Source organism: Coregonus lavaretus (genome assembly GCF_964263955.1).
Source record: "Coregonus lavaretus genome assembly, chromosome: 2".
Taxonomy (NCBI): domain Eukaryota; kingdom Metazoa; phylum Chordata; class Actinopteri; order Salmoniformes; family Salmonidae; genus Coregonus; species Coregonus lavaretus.
This window is the reverse complement of record NC_139989.1, coordinates 21,181,653-21,201,416: the sequence shown is the minus strand read 5'-3', so window position 1 is coordinate 21,201,416 and position 19,764 is coordinate 21,181,653. Positions and strand designations below refer to the sequence as shown.

The 19,764-nt window shown below is 43.3% G+C and overlaps 1 protein-coding gene across 1 annotated transcript in view; it reads left to right on the top strand.

Moving 5' to 3' along the window:
• The window catches only part of LOC311149147 (limb region 1 protein homolog), a 65,278-nt gene that overhangs the window by 14,982 nt on the left and 30,532 nt on the right, over positions 1 to 19,764 (top strand). The window contains exons 2-5 of the mRNA XM_084186234.1: positions 1,799 to 1,871; positions 2,967 to 3,006; positions 4,418 to 4,557; positions 5,574 to 5,677. Coding sequence (XP_084042360.1) covers positions 1,799 to 1,871; positions 2,967 to 3,006; positions 4,418 to 4,557; positions 5,574 to 5,677 — 357 coding nt within the window. The remainder of the gene's footprint in view (positions 1 to 1,798; positions 1,872 to 2,966; positions 3,007 to 4,417; positions 4,558 to 5,573; positions 5,678 to 19,764) is intronic.

Below are 19,764 nucleotides of genomic sequence, written 5' to 3'. Positions count from 1 at the left end.
GGAAGGCCCTAAAAATTGTCAAAGACTCCAGTAACCCTAGTCATAGACTGTTCTCTCTGCTACCGCACGGCAAGTGGTACCGAAGCGGCAAGTCTAGGTCCAAAAGGCTTCTTAACAGGCCATAAGACTCCTGAACAGCTAATCAAATGGCTACCTGGACTATTTGCTGTCAATGACTGTCAGTGACTGAGATAACAAGAGACAAACTGCTGATGCACCAAATTTTGAAAGTGCACCTTGTCTATTCTACTATTATAACTCTCAACTGTAAGTTGAGACCCCAACTGAGTTCCTAATTATTATTATTTATTTTGTATTTGTAGAAAAAAAAAATTGTGGGGGGGGGTGAGGAATTGATCTGTGGGCTTACCAAAGGGGGGCGGCCCACGGACTACCAGCTGCCCATCCCTGTTTTAGATCATAATTAAGAAGATTATATCAGCATTCCTACTCTGAGATGCTTTGTGGATACGGGCCCTGAAGTTTTTTAAGAGTGGTTTGGAGGTGTTGCTGCTCTCTCCTTTTGACAGTTTTTCTGGTCTGTTGTCGTCTGGTTGAGAATGTTGTGTATTATTATTTTTGAGAGCCATTCTTTGTCTATGCACACTTTAGCCAGATAGAATGTGTCTTGTCTGCCTGCACTCTAGCTGACTCATGTTTCCTCATGTGTTGTGTAATGTAGAGACTGGAGATGGTTCTCACAGTGCTGCTGCTGCAGAGGATGGTTCTAACATTAGGCCTAGTTGCTGTCTGTCCCACCGTCCGAAGGGGAATGTGGGATATTTCTGTCAATACTGGGGCTCTGAGGACCAGGGTTTTGGAATGGCACTCTGAAAAATTAATACAGTCGTTGTTAGACCGCCTAATTCCAGATCAGGCTGCATGTAGACTAATTAATGAAGTAGCCTAGTTTGTGGCTTTAGTTCAAATTTGAATTGTAGGCCTATCTCATGTCAAACTATGATGACTTATGGTTTAGCCCTGTCTTAGGGCCTTTTTACAGGAACAATATATGTGAAGTAAGATCTGCTTTCGACATCAGTTGCAACTATTCTGTTTACACAATTTGCTTTGGATGTGGTGTAGCTTGTAACCTGATTCATAAAGTGTCTCAGACTAGGAGTACTGACCTAGGAAAAGTTTCAACTTTTCGATCATAATGGAATAAGATCACATGGACAGGGGGACCTGATCCTACATCAGCACTCCTTCTCTGAGATGTAGACTTGGCATGTATTCATTAAACAAGGCGAGGTGTTGTTGAATTATAGGTAGCAACAGCGTCGGCACCCTCCCACCCAGGCTATTCGTTCCCTGTAGGAGTGAATCACCTAGACTTGAGAGAGGCCTTTGGGGGGTTTGTCTGTAACCTGATCAAGGCTACATGCATGATTGGTATCCATCCAGGCAACCATCCCAACTTCCATCAATCATAGCTGTCCTAAGGAAATAACTCCATGTATACAGTACATGACGGCAATGATGCATATCCTAGCACACTTGCTGTCATAGACCATGTATCGCATGTTTATTATATTAGTAGAGTAAATGTCATAGTACCATATCTGATTCCAAAATGGCACCCTATTGCCTATGGAATGTACTACTTTTTACCAGAGCCCTATGGGAATAGGTAGCCATTTTGGATGCTGCCCTTGTCTATAGGGGAGGCTAATAAGTGTATCAAATTGTGTTATGTGTTCACGTCAACATAATGCCAGATATTTTAACATTGATAATGTATATACACTGCAGCAGTTTTATAAGTGTCTACAATAATTTTTGTTTGTCTTTTCAGATATGTTTCCTACTGTTTGCAGTACTCTACATTGTGTCGTATTGCATCATCACCAGGTACAAGAGGAAAACAGGTTAGTAGTCATGTTCTGTTTTTATGGTGAATATTGTACTGGAAATACCAAAACATGATGCGGTACCAACTTTACATCTATCAAAAATAGTTTCTATGTAATACTTGCACACCTGAGATGCGCACACATAGTCCCATTGTTTTCACAGCAAATATTGCAAAGCTCTGTCTTTTGTTCACGGTGTGTTTGCACATAGACCCTCACGTGTAAAGACTGTAGATGGGCTGTATATGACTATGTAGCATACATTACAGACACACCTCATGGTCAATTAGTAAGGAGGAGCTGACCTGCATCTGACTGACAGAATGACATATCCTCAACCCAGAATATTAAACTATGAGACTCGTACCTGGTGAAAATGCATGTACATTTGATCGAACTTCCGATGCGTTTGCTGTCCACTACTGGAAATGCAATCACTCTTGATATTCATTCAGAGGGAAATAATTCTCTCAAGATGAAAGTATATGGCTTTCCATATAATGTTCCATGCAATGAAAATAATGACCTCACATCCACATTGAAATGTGTTGATAGTATAAACAGATGGTCCATAATCATGCATAGAAATGGCCCATAGCTAGCCTAACTGCAAGTCTGACTATATGGAATAATCAAATAAGAATTACTCTATTTAGGCATCATTAACTAAAGTGTCACATTGTTCTTGGACGAATGTGGAATGTCCAGGTCACCCTGGTTTCTCGAAGCTCCTTTAAAAGTAGACCACTTCAAAGATCCTCTGGGGATTGTTGTGCCCAGAAAATCTAGGTTGTTCTTTTCTCTGCACACAGGTGGCCACAGTACAGTAGGTAAATGCATCCCAAATGGCACCCTATTCCCTACATAGGCCCTATGGACCCTGGTCAAAAGTAGTGCACTATATAGAGAATATTAAGCCTTTTGGTAGTGGCCCGTAGACTAGGACCGTAGGAAAAAGGGACTCCCTAAGGTACATTGATACATTAATTGTAGTACGATCTGGGATTTGAACAAGGCAACATGGGGTTTGTAGTCCCAAGAGGCCCTTGGTTGTCTCTGTAGGGTTCACTTGCTGTACGTGCTGTGACTAAGTGGTTTCCTCTCCCTCAGATGACCAGGAGGACGAAGATGCTGTCGTCAACAGAATATCGTGAGTGGAACTACTTTCAATAAAGCTGTTAAGCAATAACCTTACTTCTAGTATCTCAGTGTTTCCTGAACCGATCTGTTTGACCCTCAGCCATTCCACATATTTGATATATTCCAAGTACCACCTGATTCAACTAGCCAACTAATCAGTAAGTCCTGATTTGATGAATCAGGTGTGCTAGTGTTGGAATAGATCAAATATGTGGAATGGCTGAGGGTCACGCAGACCGGTTTTAGGAAACAATAGTGTAGCCTTTCTTGGTTTGAATGGCTGATGTGACTTGTTGTTCACATTGCACGCACCACTGCACACAGGGCCTAACACAACTCTGGTAATAAAGCAATAACAATGGCCTTTACGTGGCCATATGTTTGCGGCCCACTTTGTCATTTGTCCTCTTTGGTCCAGCTGACGGTGATATTGCGAGGGGAAATGGCTGAGCCAAGTAAATGCTGTAGCATTTTAAATTAATTAGATTCTCGAGCCATATATCAAAGTGGTGACCTTGCCCACTTCCCACGGAGGACCAGAGCAGATGGTGTAGTCCTCTGGGCAGCAGAATCTGGCAACCTCCAGCCCATGCCCCTGCTCTGCTGGGATGCCATGTTGTATGGGTGGAGAGGGTCATATTGACATTTAGCTCATAGACACTGAAGTGGCCATCTGCTCCACTAGTATTTAAGTTAAGTGGTCGACTGTGGTGCGTCCCAAATGCAAACCTATTCCCTATGTAGTGCTGTGTACTACTTTTAACTAGGTCCCATAGGGATCTGGTCAAAAGTAGGCCACTATATAGGGGATATGGTGCCATTTGGGATGCAACCTGTGACACTAAACAACTTAATTCCCTTATTATTAATCCCTGTCGCACTGTATAGGCAGATTCTCTATTAATGCAACGTGTAATCTAACACTAATCCTTAAATGACAGTTGGCCTACAGTTATACTTGAGTAATACAATTTTGTCAAATGATTCATAGCCTGCTGCATGAATGTCGTCATTGTATGTATTTGAATGCTGATGTGTCGAGCTGTGACACTGACATTCTTATATGAATAAATACTACGATACGTGTCATTTCTTAACAATTCCTAAAAGCTAGAATTCTTAATTGCAAAAAAGTGTCTATACAGTGTTTGTTTACATTGCTTACAAACATTGGAGTAAAACAAGCTTATATTGACGACAGTTGTACTAAACTGATGAGTTATATTCTTCAAGAATCAATGGGTGTATATATAATTAATGTATTAGTCCAAAGATGGGTAAAGCAAGTAAGGATTCTATCTTTAACAAAGCTGTGTGATTCCACAGCAAACTGTAGACTTTCTTACTAATCCCCCCCCCCTCTCTCTCTCTCGCTCTCTCTCTCTCTTTTTCTTTGTGTGCATATCCGCTCCTCCCCACAGACTGTACCTGTGCACCTTCACCCTGGCCGTGTCGGGTGGGGCTGTCCTCCTCCTGCCTTTCTCAATCATCAGCAATGAGATCCTGCTCTCCTTCCCCAAAAACTACTACATTCAGTGGCTCAATGGCTCCCTCATCCATGGTCATTCACATTTCATCCTATTTGTTTGGATGCGTCCCAAATGCCACCCTATATTCCCTATATAGTACACTACTTTTGACCAGGGCCCAATAGGGTTCTGGTCAAAAGTATTGCATTGTGTAGGGAATATAGGTTGCCATTTGGGATGCAGATTTAATGTGGATTGACTTCCTTTGTGTTTTTGAGTGCTTTTGGTTCACTTAACCACATGTAACATAACAGAATCACTTCTTTTATACATCCAGTCACAAAGATCTGTTTCCCTCAGAAACTGGTGGGATGCGTCCTAAATGACATCCTATTCCCTGTTAAGTGCAGTACTTTTGACCAGAGCCCTATGGGCCCTCGTCAAAAGAAATGCACTTCAAAGGGAATAGGGTGCCATTTAGGATAGAACCTGGTGGTCTATCAGAGAACTTTACATTAGTCTAGACCTAATTTATATTCGTGCATGACTGCAAACTTTTCCTAAAACATGACCCCAACGGTAGTAGACACCAACCTCAGTCCCGGTGGCCTACAGGGTGCCCTGCATCTGATTCTGCACACCTGACTCAAGTAATCAACATATCATTAGCTGAAACAGGTGTGATAGTGCTTTCCTAGAACAAAGGTCTAAACACCTATAGCTCTAGAAGACCAAAGTAGTAAAAACATACTGATTTCCAGCCACAAGGGGGCATCAGAGTCCATGGTTTTGCAGATGACTGCAGGAATAGATTGTGGCCAGTGGACACAACTGTGCTTTCTATCTATCCAAAGCAACTCTTTCTCATGACTAGAGATAGGTCCCAAATGGTACCCTATTCCCTATATATTGCACTACATACCCTTTGTGCCTTGGTCAAAAGTAGTGCACTATGTAGAGAATAGGGTGGCATTTAGGATACTGCCGAGGTCTGAGGATGTGTTTTATTGTAAGTTGTGATTTCTGTCATGTTGTATTTTGCTTGGTGACAGTCTTGAAAGATTGATTGTTAAATTAATAATGACTAGCTGGAATGTTGCCCATACAGGCCTGTGGAATCTGATGTCACTCTTCTCCAATCTCTGCCTCTTCGTCCTGATGCCCTTTGCCTATTTCTTTCTGGAGTCCGAGGGATTTGCTGGATCAAAAAAGGTACAAAATGCATGGTTGCTAACACCTCGCTAAAACCTATGTATTTTGGTGTTAACGTGCTCTTGTAGTATTGATGAACTCTTGATCTTTTGTGATTGATTTCTCCAGTGTTGTCATACAACTGTTTTGAAATTGTCCACTGTGCCATATAAGAACTACACCATTTTCATTAATCTTAATGATTATGGCTATTGAGTCGACTGTCATATGCAGAGCAGGTTGCAGAGTAGATAGTTTCCATCTATTTTCTTTGCCCTGTCTTTCATTGTTTAAGAATCTCTATCAATTGCTGTTTACATACTGTCTGTCTCTGTCTGTCTGATTTGAGGGGATGTCTAGTGGCAGCAGCAGGTGCCTGGTCATTACTCTCTGACTCTCATCAGTTGACCGTAACTGCGACCGCAAAAACCTCATTAACCATGAAACGACGACAATCTGGTCTTCGGCGGCCGCCACATCCTGACAAGCCATTCCAATAAGCCAGACGCTGCAAACAGTTCAACACCACGGCATCGGCCCCCGTGATTTAGGGCCCTCATCTGCCCTAAAATAAAACTTCAAAAGGACAGCCTAATAATCGAGTTGTAAGGCTCAGTGAACTTCCTCGTTTAATTAATTACCCCGAAAAGAGTCTGGGTCCCGTGTTCTGCGAGTCCATAAAGACGGAACAACATGACAGCACAATAGAGCCGAAAAAGAGGGGGGAAGATTTACTTTTAATACACCTCTATCCTGTGTCACAGTTTGAAACCCTTCTGGTTTATGTTCCTCCTGGCAAACTTACATAAAAATTAGTCTCTTACTGTAGTTTACAGCCCTGTTTTTTTGGGGCCCTGCTGCTAATTTGTTTCGGTTGGATTTCTTGTAATAAAGTCCAGGTTGGCTAGGAAGTGGAACACACCGGCCTCTGTCACTTTATGCTTTTGTACTCCTTCATTTTGAACTTCTTGACTGTTTCTTGCTACTGATCGTCCATACATTTTCTGAGAGGAAGCACTGCTTAATGTTGGCTACACATCCAGGTATATTTGTGTGTGTGTGTGTGTGGAGAACAGAGGAAAGGGTTCGGACCTGACTGCTCTCAATTGGCCGAATAAAGCACCCCGCTGAGTCACTCAACAGACCAACCACAGGATGACATGAAAGCCTGATTTTAAGTTTTTATAATGTGATATTAGCCCTCTCCCAATAACAGTATTAGAGACTGAGTATTAGATCTCAGGGGTTTATGTGGCCATAATGTTACTCCACTGAAAAGTCCCTTCGACTGCGGAAATGAAGTGAATGATGAATTTAACTGGTAACGGTTTAAGTCAGGCTTTTCATGTGGCTTTGTTTAGTTTTGATGAGGGCACTAAAGTTCTCAGAGTTGAATCGAGATCAAAATCTCTATGCTTTTTTATTAGCTCACTCTTCAGAGGTTCTGCTGCCCGGGTGATTAACAGTCTTTCAGATTGTCTAAATTGTGGATGGATCGAAGTGACTTATGGTCGAAATGTGGGTATGAACTAACTTTATTCACCAACATAAAATACTCCACATTAACCTTATACCTCTCTTACTCTCTCTGGCTGACTTTCTCAAATCTTAGCTGAAACTTTTCATTACTAATGGTTGCAAAATGCTTTTAAATTCATTGGAGAGAAGTAGCAGATTTTAATTGTCACCTTATAGTTGAGCGTTTTTACATTTACATTCCATTTTCGTGCGTGTTTTGGCTCCTGGTCTTACCCCAGAAACCCATTTACGCTGCAGCCTGTGTGCCAGCCAGTCATCACCTCACACTTATAAAGAGATATTAGACCAGCTCTATTTTATGATGAAGGGTTACCTTTTAGGGCCAGATCATTTAGGCTTTAATTCAAACAGGGTTTTTATCTTCACATTTTGACTATGTTTCTCAGATATTACGTTTTTTGGGATGTTACATTTTTTTATGTGTTTTTTGGGGATATGAACAACATTTATATTTTAGTCAAATATCCCTCTTGTGTGGAGGGAAAAGCGACTTTTGTGTATGCACAAAATTATTTTCCAATTGTTTTGTTCTGAACAGAACCATTTGTATTAATTTATTTGTTTCGTTCCACTGTCGACCTGCAAAATAAAGTTCTGAACTGGTTCAAACCCCCAAAAAGTACAGGTTTATATCGTTCCTTTTTAAACCTCTGAAATCGTAGATTATTTTACATATATATATATATATATATATATATATATATATATATATATATATATATATATATATATATATATATATACAATATTAAATTACTTCGCTAATCAGTTCTGATAGAGCAGCTTGTTTTGGAGCGGGCAAGCTATAGTTGTTTACATGCGCGATGGACAGACAATTGTAGGGTGCGAGATTTGACTGAAATTGTTCGGGTAAGGGACAGAGGGTGGAGGAGGAGGCTTGGCTTGAGCGGCTTCTATGGTCATGTCTAGATGGGAACCAGCTTTTGTCAAATTTACGTCAAGTTGATACAAAAATAAAATAAATTGTTAACCCTTTTCCTAACCTTAACCGAATTCTCCTAACCTGCCAAGTTAATTCTCCTAACCTGTTGCCTAAGTTCTCCCAAACCTGCTACAAAAAGTAAATTCATACAAACGCTGGAACCCTTTTAGCCATGACCGGCTTCTATGGAGGAACTTTGAATGTCTGAACTTCCGAGAGTCGGCTTAACATTGGACCAGATCTAGCTAGCTAGCAAGCTTGTGTGTGCGCAGAGCGGCACCAGAATTAAAAACACGTCTTGCCTTTTTGTGCTTAATAAACCCAATGTGAAACATGAGAACTATAGTATCCGTAACGAGCATTGAAAAAGTTAATCAATTCTTCTCTAATTAAAAAATCTCTCCCTACATTTCTGAATAACGCTTGTCGGTTACAGTAGCCTATGCTTTGGAGGGGGCAGGTTGCCTACGCACACACACACACTGGCAAAGATTTTCAGATGGCAGGCAGACACTGGAATACGTTTCTGAGTGACAGAGTTAGGGCTTTGCATAGCCCTTGTAGCGTTTTTTTGTGGGACTGAAAAAAATGCCTGGAATGTAAAATAACGCTATTAACTGCTTCCCATGCTTTTAAAATAATGGTTCTGTTCTGGAACACTGTAGATCACTTTCGTTCCCGGTTCTGATTATGTTCCTCTAAAAATATAATTTTCCGGTTTTCTGTTCTGTTCCCTGAACCGGTTACAACCCCTGGTATGCACCACCAGTAGCTAGCATTGTTATGATGACGGTCGGTCAATATTTGTATGTTGGACCATTCCGACTTAGGTTACGTTCAAAAGTAGTGCACTATATAGGAGGGCTGTGACGATACCAGTATCGCAATATTTTTTTCCATGGCAAAAATTTAAACACGAAGCAGACTACTATTTGGTCCTTTAAAAACCCGCTTTATGTAAAATATTGTGCTATAGCTTAGAAAATAAATATATGTGACTTGAAGACAACATACAGTGAGGGGAAAAAAGTATTTGATCCCCTGCTGATTTTGTACGTTTGCCCACTGACAAAGAAATGATCAGTCTATAATTTTAATGGTAGGTTTATTTGAACAGTGAGAGACAGAATAACAACAACAAAATCCAGAAAAACGCATGTAAAATTTTTTATAAATGGATTTGCATTTTAATGAGGGAAATAAGTATTTAACCCCCTCTCAATCAGAAAGATTTCTGGCTCCCAGGTGTCTTTTATACAGGTAACGAGCTGAAAGGGAGTGCTCCTAATCTCAGTTTGTTACCTGTATAAAAGACACCTGTCCACAGAAGCAATCAATCAGATTACAAACTCTCCACCATGTCCAAGACTAAAGAGCTCTCCAAGGATGTCAGGGACAAGATTGTAGCCCTACACAAGGCTGGAATGGGCTACAAGACCATCGCCAAGCAGCTTGGTGAGAAGGTGACAACAGTTGGTGCGATTATTCGCAAATGGAAGAAACACAAAATAACTGTCAACCTCCCTCGGCCTGGGGCTCCATGCAAGATCTCAACTCGTGGAGTTGCAATGATCATGAGAACGGTGAGGAATCAGCCCAGAACTACACGGGAGGATCTTGTCAATGATCTCAAGGCAGCTGGGACCATAGTCACCAAGAAAACAATTGGTAACACACTACGCCGTGAAGGACTGAAATCCTGCAGCGCCCGCAAGGTCCCCCTGCTCAAGAAAGCACATATACAGGGCTGTCTGAAGTTTGCCAATGAACATCTGAATGCTTCAGAGGAGAACTGGGTGAAAGTGTTGTGGTCAGATGAGACCAAAATCGAGCTCTTTGGCATCAACTCAACTCGCCGTGTTTGGAGGAGGAGGAATGCTGGCTATGACCCCAAGAACACCATCCCCACCGTCAAACATGGAGGTGGAAACATTATGCTTTGGGGGTGTTTTTCTGCTAAGGGGACAGGACAACTTCACCGCATCAGGGACAATGGACGGGGCCATGTACTGTCAAATCTTGGGTGAGAACCTCCTTCCCTCAGCCAGGGCATTGAAAATGGGTCGTGGATGGGTATTCCAGCATGACAATGACCCAAAACACACGGCCAAGGCAACAAAGGAGTGGCTCAAGAAGAAGCACATTAAGGTCCTGGAGTGGCCTAGCCAGTCTCCAGACGTTAATCCCATAGAAAATCTGTGGAGGGAGCTGAAGGTTCGAGTTGCCAAACGTCAGCCTTGAAACCTTAATGACTTGGAGAAGATCTGCAAAGAGGAGTGGAACAAAATCCCTCCTGAGATGTGTGCAAACCTGTTGGCCAACTACAAGAAACGTTTGACATCTGTGATTGCCAACAAGGGTTTTGCCACCAAGTACGAAGTCATGTTTTGCAGAGGGGTCAAATACTTATTTCCCTCATTAAAATGCAAATCAATTGATAACATTTTTGACATGCGTTTTTCTGGATTTTGTTGTTTGTTATTCTGTCTCTCACTGTTCAAATAAACCTACCATTACAATTGTAGACTGATCATGTCTTTGTCAGTGGGCAAACGTACAAAATCAGCAGGGGATCAAATACTTTTTTCCCTCACTGTAATTGTTTGTTTCCAACATTAGGGCTGTTTTCCTAAAGAAGTTAAATCTGCTTTGTGTTTTGTTTCCTTGCCACAATACTAACAAGTATCACGATACTGGTATCGTCCCGGCCCTACTATATGGGGCATAGAGTGCCATTTGGGCCACAGACTTAGTCTCACCCAGAGATTGACCCAGCAGTTTTCATCTGTTGCTTAAAGAAGCTCCTCATCAGTCTAACGGCCTAGGCTAAAGCCCGTGATGAAAAAAAGTGTGTGTTTATTGTGGATGGGAAACGTCTGAGCTGAGCAAACCGCCTTGTGTTAGTTACTAAGATACTCTTCTTTGTTGGCGCTCCACAATGGAGCCTGGATATTTATTTCAAATCTCCCTGCACATGTAGACATTTTTCCCAGGCCTTCGCTCTGGCAAGGGTGGCCGGAGAATATAAAGTGATGTTTACGTACCTTCCTTTAAGGTCAGAATGTCTTGCGAAAAGCCCCTCCTTTACAATGTATGTTGCCATGGCAACATATTAGCTTGAGCAGAGCACTGTTCAGGATTTTCTTCTCTGTCTTACAAACGAACTGATCAGCTCCTAGAGAGGGCCTGCGTTTGAATATTTGGATGAAATTCTGTTTCTTTTATAACTAGCTGATGTAGTGTTTTGAGGTATTAGACTTATTTCTGTCTGTTTTAAATACAATTCTAGTGCCTGACATCCAAGCCTGAAATTCACGTCTAATGTTATTTATTTACTTGGATTACAAGATGAAAGTCTTATTCATTGGTTTGATCCCGGGTTTTGTCAAGAAAAAAAAAGTTGTATTCACGATTTAAGGATGATTTTAAGTCATGTTATTATTGAGGTTGCTTGTTTGCAGGGCCTTTCTATTGAGCCACTCTGCGCTCGTCGGCATAACCGTCCTCTTGTGTTGACAAAACCCAGGTGCCAGTCATTTATTCTTTGAAGACTTATCAGCCTGACACCTCTTGGTAATGACAACAAGATGGAGTCACTGTAGGGGGAATAAACTTGAGGAAAACGAATGATCGAGCTACGACGTGAAGCAAACGGTTTCCCATGCACCTACTGCCGTGTCGTTGGAGCGAGTCTTTAGAAGTTTTAGTTTGCGGCAGCTTTACAGGGGGAGGCTCTCCAGTCCAGTGGCTCCCTCTCTGTTTTCTGTCTCTGACACGGCCAGAGCTGAAGGCCGGGGCTGAAGGGTACACTAATAAGGGCCCTTGGCATCTGGCACGTCTTTTAGCATGCAGAGGTAGAGAAGTGGACTGGCTGGGAGTGGTGAAGGGGTGTCTGCTCCCGCCCTCCATCCCTCCATCCCACACCTTCCTGTCAGGAAGAGGAGTGATGGGCAGTGGGATGATCTCTGCCACTGTGTGCTGACCTGCTGCAGATTAATGGGTGGGCTGGAAGGAAGGAAGCTCTCTCTCTCTTCTCAGTCTCTCTCTCTCTCCCACTGACTCTCTGTGGCTCTCCACCTCTCCCATGCATCCCATGCTCTTCTTCTTTATTATATCCTTGTGAGCTTTACTGTAGTCCCTCTCCTCCTTCCTTATTCTCCTCTCCTCTCTCCGTCTCTCTCCGTCTCGCCCCGTCTCCCCGTCTCGCCCAGTCTCTCCCTCTCCCCGTCTCTCCGTCTCTCTGTCTCTCCGCAGCTTGGCCCTGCCCTTACTTTTCCTCTTTCTCTCCTCACTCGTTTGCTCACTCCCCATTTTCTCTCGCACTCCCCATTTTCTCCCTCACTCCCGATTTCACTCCCCGTTTACTCCCTCACGCCCCGTTTTTCTCCCTCATTCCCCTTTTTCTCCCTCACTCCCCGTTTTCTCCCTCCCCGTTTCACTCCCTCACTCCCTGTTTTTCTCCCTCACTCCCTGCTTTTTGCCCTCACTCCCTGTTTTCTCCCTCTCTCTGTACCATCTCCTATCCCTTCACTCTCTCCTCTCTCTCTTCTCTCGCTCCTCTCTCTCACTTCCCCAGGGCAAGAAAGAGGAGGGAATAGCACACCATGGCACAATGACATTCAGCTACCAGAGAACTGGCTCTCTATTTGATGAAACACTGTGTTTGTGCGTCCCAAATGGCACCCTATTCCCTATATAGTGGATTGCTTTTGACCTGACCCCCAAGGTAGTGCACTCAATAGGGAATAGGGTGCCATCTGGGACACATACACTGACTAGCTATGCTTCTCCAAGGACATGTTACAGGGATGCGTATATCCATTGTGCTGTACATAGCAGTACCCAGATATGTCATTTCTGATCCTACAGAGTAAAAGGATGTTCAGTTTTGGTATTGGGGCAACCAGTGATTCTGTGTAGCGGTCTTCACGGGTCCAAAAAGTTGGATCCGACTAGAACTGGACCCCTGGATTTCCTACATAAACCCGAACGGACCCGATAACAGTCCGACAATTGATTTATTCATTATCAGCTAAGTTGTTATTCTGGTTAATGTATAGTAGGCTAGGCCTAATATAAGTCAACAACTTCCCCGTATTAACCTAAAAGCAATAGGCTTTATGCAGAGCCGTGGTCCGGCCCACTCTGGTATATCAGCTGTAGTTGCATAGATCTGAGACCCCGTTTGGACCCGGACCTGTTCGGAGCTCAGGTCGGGTCTCAGGTTTTTGAGTTTGGGTGGACCCATGAAGACATCTAATTCAGTATCCCCTGGGTTGCTGGTGGTTTTGGATACCTCATGTGGATGGGTCTGGGTGAGCACACACACAAGTCCCCAAACGCACACAGTGCAGTGTCTCACACACATTTCTTCGAAATCTCTGATTCCCTGGTATTCCAGTGGAGCTGCACTAGGCAGAGCAGGCAGCTAGCCCCACGCTCGGCGGCGGTGCGGTGTGAGGATCGGGGGATGCTGAATATTTCAGAGCTGCTATACAGTGGGGAGAACAAGTATTTGATACACTGCCAATTTTGCAGGTTTTCCTACTTACAAAGCATGTAGAGGTCTGTAATTTTTATCATAGGTACACTTAAACTGTGAGAGACGGAATCTAAAACAAAAATCCAGAAAATCACATTGTATGATTTTTAAGTAATTCATTTGCATTTTATTGCATGACATAAGTATTTGATACATCAGAAAAGCAGAACTTAATATTTGGTACAGAAACCTTTGTTTGCAATTACAGAGATCATACATTTCCTGTAGGTCTTGACCAGGTTTGCACACACTGCAGCAGGGATTTTGGCCCACTCCTCCATACAGACCTTCTCCAGATCCTTCAGGTTTCGGGGCTGTCGCTGGGCAATACGGACTTTCAGCTCCCTCCAAAGATTTTCTATTGGGTTCAGGTCTGGAGACTGGCTAGGCCACTCCAGGACCTTGAGATGCTTCTTACGGAGCCACTCCTTAGTTGCCCTGGCTGTGTGTTTCGGGTCGTTGTCATGCTGGAAGACCCAGCCACGACCCATCTTCAATGCTCTTACTGAGGGAAGGAGGTTGTTGGCCAAGATCTCGCGATACATGGCCCCATCCATCCTCCCCTCAATACGGTGCAGTTGTCCTGTCCCCTTTGCAGAAAAGCATCCCCAAAGAATGATGTTTCCACCTCCATGCTTCACGGTTGGGATGGTGTTCTTGGGGTTGTACTTATCCTTCTTCTTCCTCCAAACACGGCGAGTGGAGTTTAGACCAAAAAGCTCTATTTTTTTCTCATCAGACCACATGACCTTCTCCCATTCCTCCTCTGGATCATCCAGATGGTCATTGGCAAACTTCAGACGGGCCTGGACATGCGCTGGTTTGAGCAGGGGGACCTTGCGTGCGCTGCAGGATTTTAATCCATGACGGCGTAGTGTGTTACTAATGGTTTTCTTTGAGACTGTGGTCCCAGCTCTCTTCAGGTCATTGACCAGGTCCTGCCGTGTAGTTCTGGGCTGATCCCTCATCTTCCTCATGATCATTGATGCCCCACAAGGTGAGATCTTGCATGGAGCCCCAGACCGAGGGTGATTGACCGTCATCTTGAACTTCTTCCATTTTCTAATAATTGCGCCAACAGTTGTTGCCTTCTCACCAAGCTGCTTGCCTATTGTCCTGTAGCCCATCCCAGCCTTGTGCAGGTCTACAATTTTATCCCTGATGTCCTTACACAGCTCTCTGGTCTTGGCCATTGTGGAGAGGTTGGAGTCTGTTTGATTGAGTGTGTGGACAGGTGTCTTTTATACAGGTAACGAGTTCAAACAGGTGCAGTTAATACAGGTAATGAGTGGAGAACAGGAGGGCTTCTTAAAGAAAAACAAACAGGTCTGTGAGAGCCGGAATTCTTACTGGTTGGTAGGTGATCAAATACTTATGTCATGCAATAAAATGCAAATTAATTACTTAAAAATCATACAATGTGATTTTCTGGATTTTTGTTTTACATTCTGTCTCTCACAGTTGAAGTGTACCTATGATAAAAATTACAGACCTCTACATGCTTTGTAAGTAGGAAAACCTGCAAAATCAGCAGTGTATCAAATACTTCTTCTCCCCACTGTATATAGAGGTGGTGTACACATTTAGAATGGCAAGAATAGAAACTTTCAGCTCTGGATGGCGCTCAGCTCTGGATGGCGCTCAGCTCTGGATGGCGCTCAGCTCTGGATGGCGCTCAGCTCTGGATGCAGACCCTTTTCCTTGTTTCTCCCTTTCTTATACCCGGGAGACAGTCGCTGCGATGAGATCAATGGGGATTTGATTTGCCTATTTTTAAACAAGCGTTATCTACTTTTTCCAGATTTCAATGATTGTGGCAACTGTCTGCATTGCTTACAATCGCAATGAAAAAATAAATATATATTTAAGAAAAAATAAATGCTAATTTGTTATGAAAGAGAAACAAGGACAATGCAGAGTATAAGTAATGCAATATGTAATGTGATACGTGATTAATTCAAGGCTTGCAAATCAGACCCTCTGTTTCCCAACACTTGCTCAACCTTTGTCTGACACTCCACTTGGCCCTCCAATATGCCTGAAAGCAGGAATAACGTTAGGGGAGGTGACGGGCAATGCCTTTGCCCTAAATGATCTGAATGGGTAATGATTTGAATCTTATAAATGATTTAGAGGCCTGGCCTAGAGGAAATACACGTGCGCGTGGGGGACATGACAGAAGTCTCTGAAAGCATTCCTCTCTCACCTCTGGGGACGAGATACGCGCAGACGCTCTCTCCTCTCCTCCTCCACCATCTATCTATATCTCTCTCCCTCCCCCCTCTCTCTCTCTCTCAATCGCTCTCTCCTCCTCTCCGGTGTTGAGATCTCCCCACTGGCCAGTTCAGGTCTGATGTGGGCTGCTAGAATGCAGGCAGCAACACAGTAGTTATGTAGCCTATGCCCAGTAGGAAGAACTGAGCACATGGGAGGATAGAGGTTTCAGTAAGCAGGTCAGATGAAGGGCTATTATACAATTTTAGACCTTTCGATATCTTGAACAAGAGATGCTTCTCTAGATATGAGTTATTGGGGCTATTATGTCTGCGTCTAAAATGGCACCCTATTCATTTACATTTTAGTCATTTAGCAGACGCTCTTATCCAGAGCGACTTACAGTTAGTGAGTACATTTTTTTTTATACTGGCCCCCCGTGGGAATCGAACCCACAACCCTGGCGTTGCAAACACCATGCTCTATCAACTGAGCTACATCCCTGCCGGCCATTCCCTCCCCTACCCTGGACGACGCTGGGCCAATTGTGCGCCGCCCATGAGTCTCCCGGTCGCGGCCGGCTGCGAACCAGGATCTCTAGTGGCACAGTTAGCACTGCGATGCAGTGCCTTAGACCACTGCGCCACTCAGGAGTACACTGTGTACTACTTTTTACCAGGGCCCATAGAGTTAATGGAGAATAGGGTGTAATTTGGGATGCAGTCAAAACTAATGTAAGGCATGAAGTATATGCCTCACTTTAGAGACTCAGTAGGCCTGCTGAGTTGCAGCTGTATCAGACGTGGCCACACTGGGGCGCTCTAGACTTGACTCTACACCCACAGCTGTGCTAGAAAATTCTACACAGGTCCCTTCTATCTAGCCTACATGATGCTGTGAGGTAGAGCAAGGGCGCAGTCTAGGTCTGTCCCAAATGGCACCCTATTCCCTAGTTGGTGCACTACATTTGACCAGGGCTCAAAAGTAGTGCTCTATATAGGGAATAGGGTGCCATTTGGGACGAAACCGTAGATTTTACAGCTCCACTGTCTGTGTGGATGAGACTGTTTGCCAAACGTGATTGATTATCAAAACAGTTGTGATAATAGTGGTGATGATCATAGGTAACCTAAGAGTTCAGAGAGGGGATCAGAAACTGTTACATTACATGAAAGGACACCTTCAAACAGACGATCACTGCACTATGTATAGTACCTGATCATAAATACGCCACACATCAGTTAGCATATCACCAGCTACCTAGTAACAAATTGATTAGATGCCCAATTTGAGGCTAACCGCAAGCCATGTGTAAGTCATTCTTTGCAGCTAATTCCTATAGTGCCAGACAGTATCTCCTCTACAGCGTTGTAGACAGAGGGTATGTCCCAAATGGCACCCTATCCCCTTTATAGTACACTAGTTTTGACCAGAGCCATATGGGCCTTGGTCAAAAGTAGTGCACGATACAGGCAATAGGGTGCCATTTGGAACACAGATAGAGCCTGTCCACCTCCACTGGCGGCACGGGGGGGAATGGACTCTGTTTGAACAGGTAGAGAGGACTTTATTAACCACTCAGCGGTCTGTGACCCGGAAAACCCAAATTACCACAACTCCTGTCTGCGTTGGGCCGCCGGGCCATGGGCGCGTTAAGAGCAGCCCTAATCGCCCCCAGATGTAATGGGAGGCCTGCGCTTAATCTACAGACAGTAGCGAGGCTTCACTTCAACTAGTTTTTTTTATTGAACCTCCAGTCTACTCTGAGCGGGTCTGCTATGCTGCCGGCCCCGGCTCAGAGTCTGGTTAGACCCTTTTATAGGCCCAATATACTGTTATAAAAGGTGCTTTAACATGGACTTCTCTGGAATCAGTTAAGTAAGCGTGGGGCTGCAATCTGGAACTGAGGATGCGTCCCAAACGGCACCCTATTCCCTACACGGTGCACTACATTTGATCAGGCCCCTATGAGCCCTGGTTAAAAGTAGTGTACTAAATTGGGACTAGAGTGCTATTTGAGACGTAGCATGAATGTAAAACGATGGACATTTTAATATGAGAGAGCGGGATAATTGCGGGTGATTTTATAGAGAAGGTATATATGCTTGATAGTGTATGTGATGTAAACCGAGAGGTCTACTTTCTTGGGGACCTGAATATTGACTGGTTTTCATCTAGCTATCCGCTCCAGAGGAAGCTTCTCACTGTAACCAGTGCCTGTAATCTGGTTCAGGTTATTAATCAACCTACCATGGTATTTACAAACACTACAGGAACTAGATAATCCACATGTATTAATCACTTTTTTACTAATAGTGTAGAACTTTATTCTAAAGCTGTATCCGTACCCATTGGATGCAGTGATCACAATATAGTGGCTATATCCAGGAAAGCCAAAGTTCTACAAACTGGGCCTAAAATAGTGTGTTCATACAAAGGATTTTGCTGTGACTTATGTTGATGATGTAAAACATGTCTGATGTGATTAATAAGGAGCACCTGTTAAGAAACTGACTTTTAGAACTGTTAAGGCTCCATGGATTGATGAGGAATTGAAAAGCTGTATTGTTGAAAGATATGGGGCAAAAGTAGTGGCAAATAAGTGTCTGCACTTCTGACTGGCTGACTTAATGCAACTTTTAGAAATTATGTGACTAAACTTAACAAAAAGAAGAAGAAACTGTATTATGAAGCCAAGATCAATGATATAAAGAATGATGGAAAAAAGTGAAATTGAATTTCATCGACTCAGATGGCTTATTCATCACAAAACCATTTGATGTTGCCAATTATTTTTATGATTACTTCATTGGCAAAGTGGGCAAACTTAGGCAGGATATGCCAACAATGAACAGTGAGCCATCATACTCAAGACTTAAGAAAAACAAAAAATGAAAGAAAAGCATTGTAAATTTGAATTTTGTAAAGTTAGTGTGGGAGAGGTGTAAATATGATTGTTATCAATCAATAATGACAAACCTCCTGGCATTGACAATTTAGATGGAAAGATACTGAGGATAGTAGCTGACTCTACAGCCACTCCTATATGTAATATATTTAATCTGAGCCTAAAGGAAAGTATTTGTCCTCAGGCCTGGAGGGAAGCCAAAGTAATTCCGCTACCAAATAGTGGTAAAGCGGCCTTTACAGCTTGCTGCCAGCTCTTAGCAAACTGTTGGAAAAAATGGTGTTTGACCAAATACAATGCTATTTCTCTGTAACCAAATTAACAACAGAATTTCAGCTTGCTTATAGAGAAGGGCACTCAACATGTACTGCACTGACACAGATGACTGATGATTGGTTGAAAGAAATTGATAATAAGAAGATTGTGGGAGCTGTACTGTTAGATTTTAGTGCAGCCTTTTGATATTATTGACCATAACCTGTTGAGAAAACGTTTGTGTTATGGCTTTTCAACTTCTGCCATATCATGGATTCAGAGCTATCTATCTAATAGAACTCAGAGGGTTTTCTTTAATGAAAGCCGTATCCTGAGTGGCGCAGTGGTCTAAGGCACTGCATCGCAGTGCTAACTGTGCCACTAGAGATCCTGGTTCGAATCCAGGCTCTGTCGCAGCCGGCCGCGACCGGGAGACCCATGGGGCGGCGCACAATTGGCCCAGCGTCGTCCAGGGTAGGGGAGGGAATGGCCGGCAGGGATGTAGCTCAGTTGATAGAGCATGGCGTTTGCAACGCCAGGGTTGTGGGTTCAATTCCCACGGGGGACCAGTATAAAAAATAAATAAAAAAAATGTATTCACTAACTGTAAGTCGCTCTGGATAAGAGCGTCTGCTAAATGACTTAAATGTAATGTAAATGTAAAGCTTCTCTAATGTCAAACATGTAAAGTGTGGTGTACCGCAGGG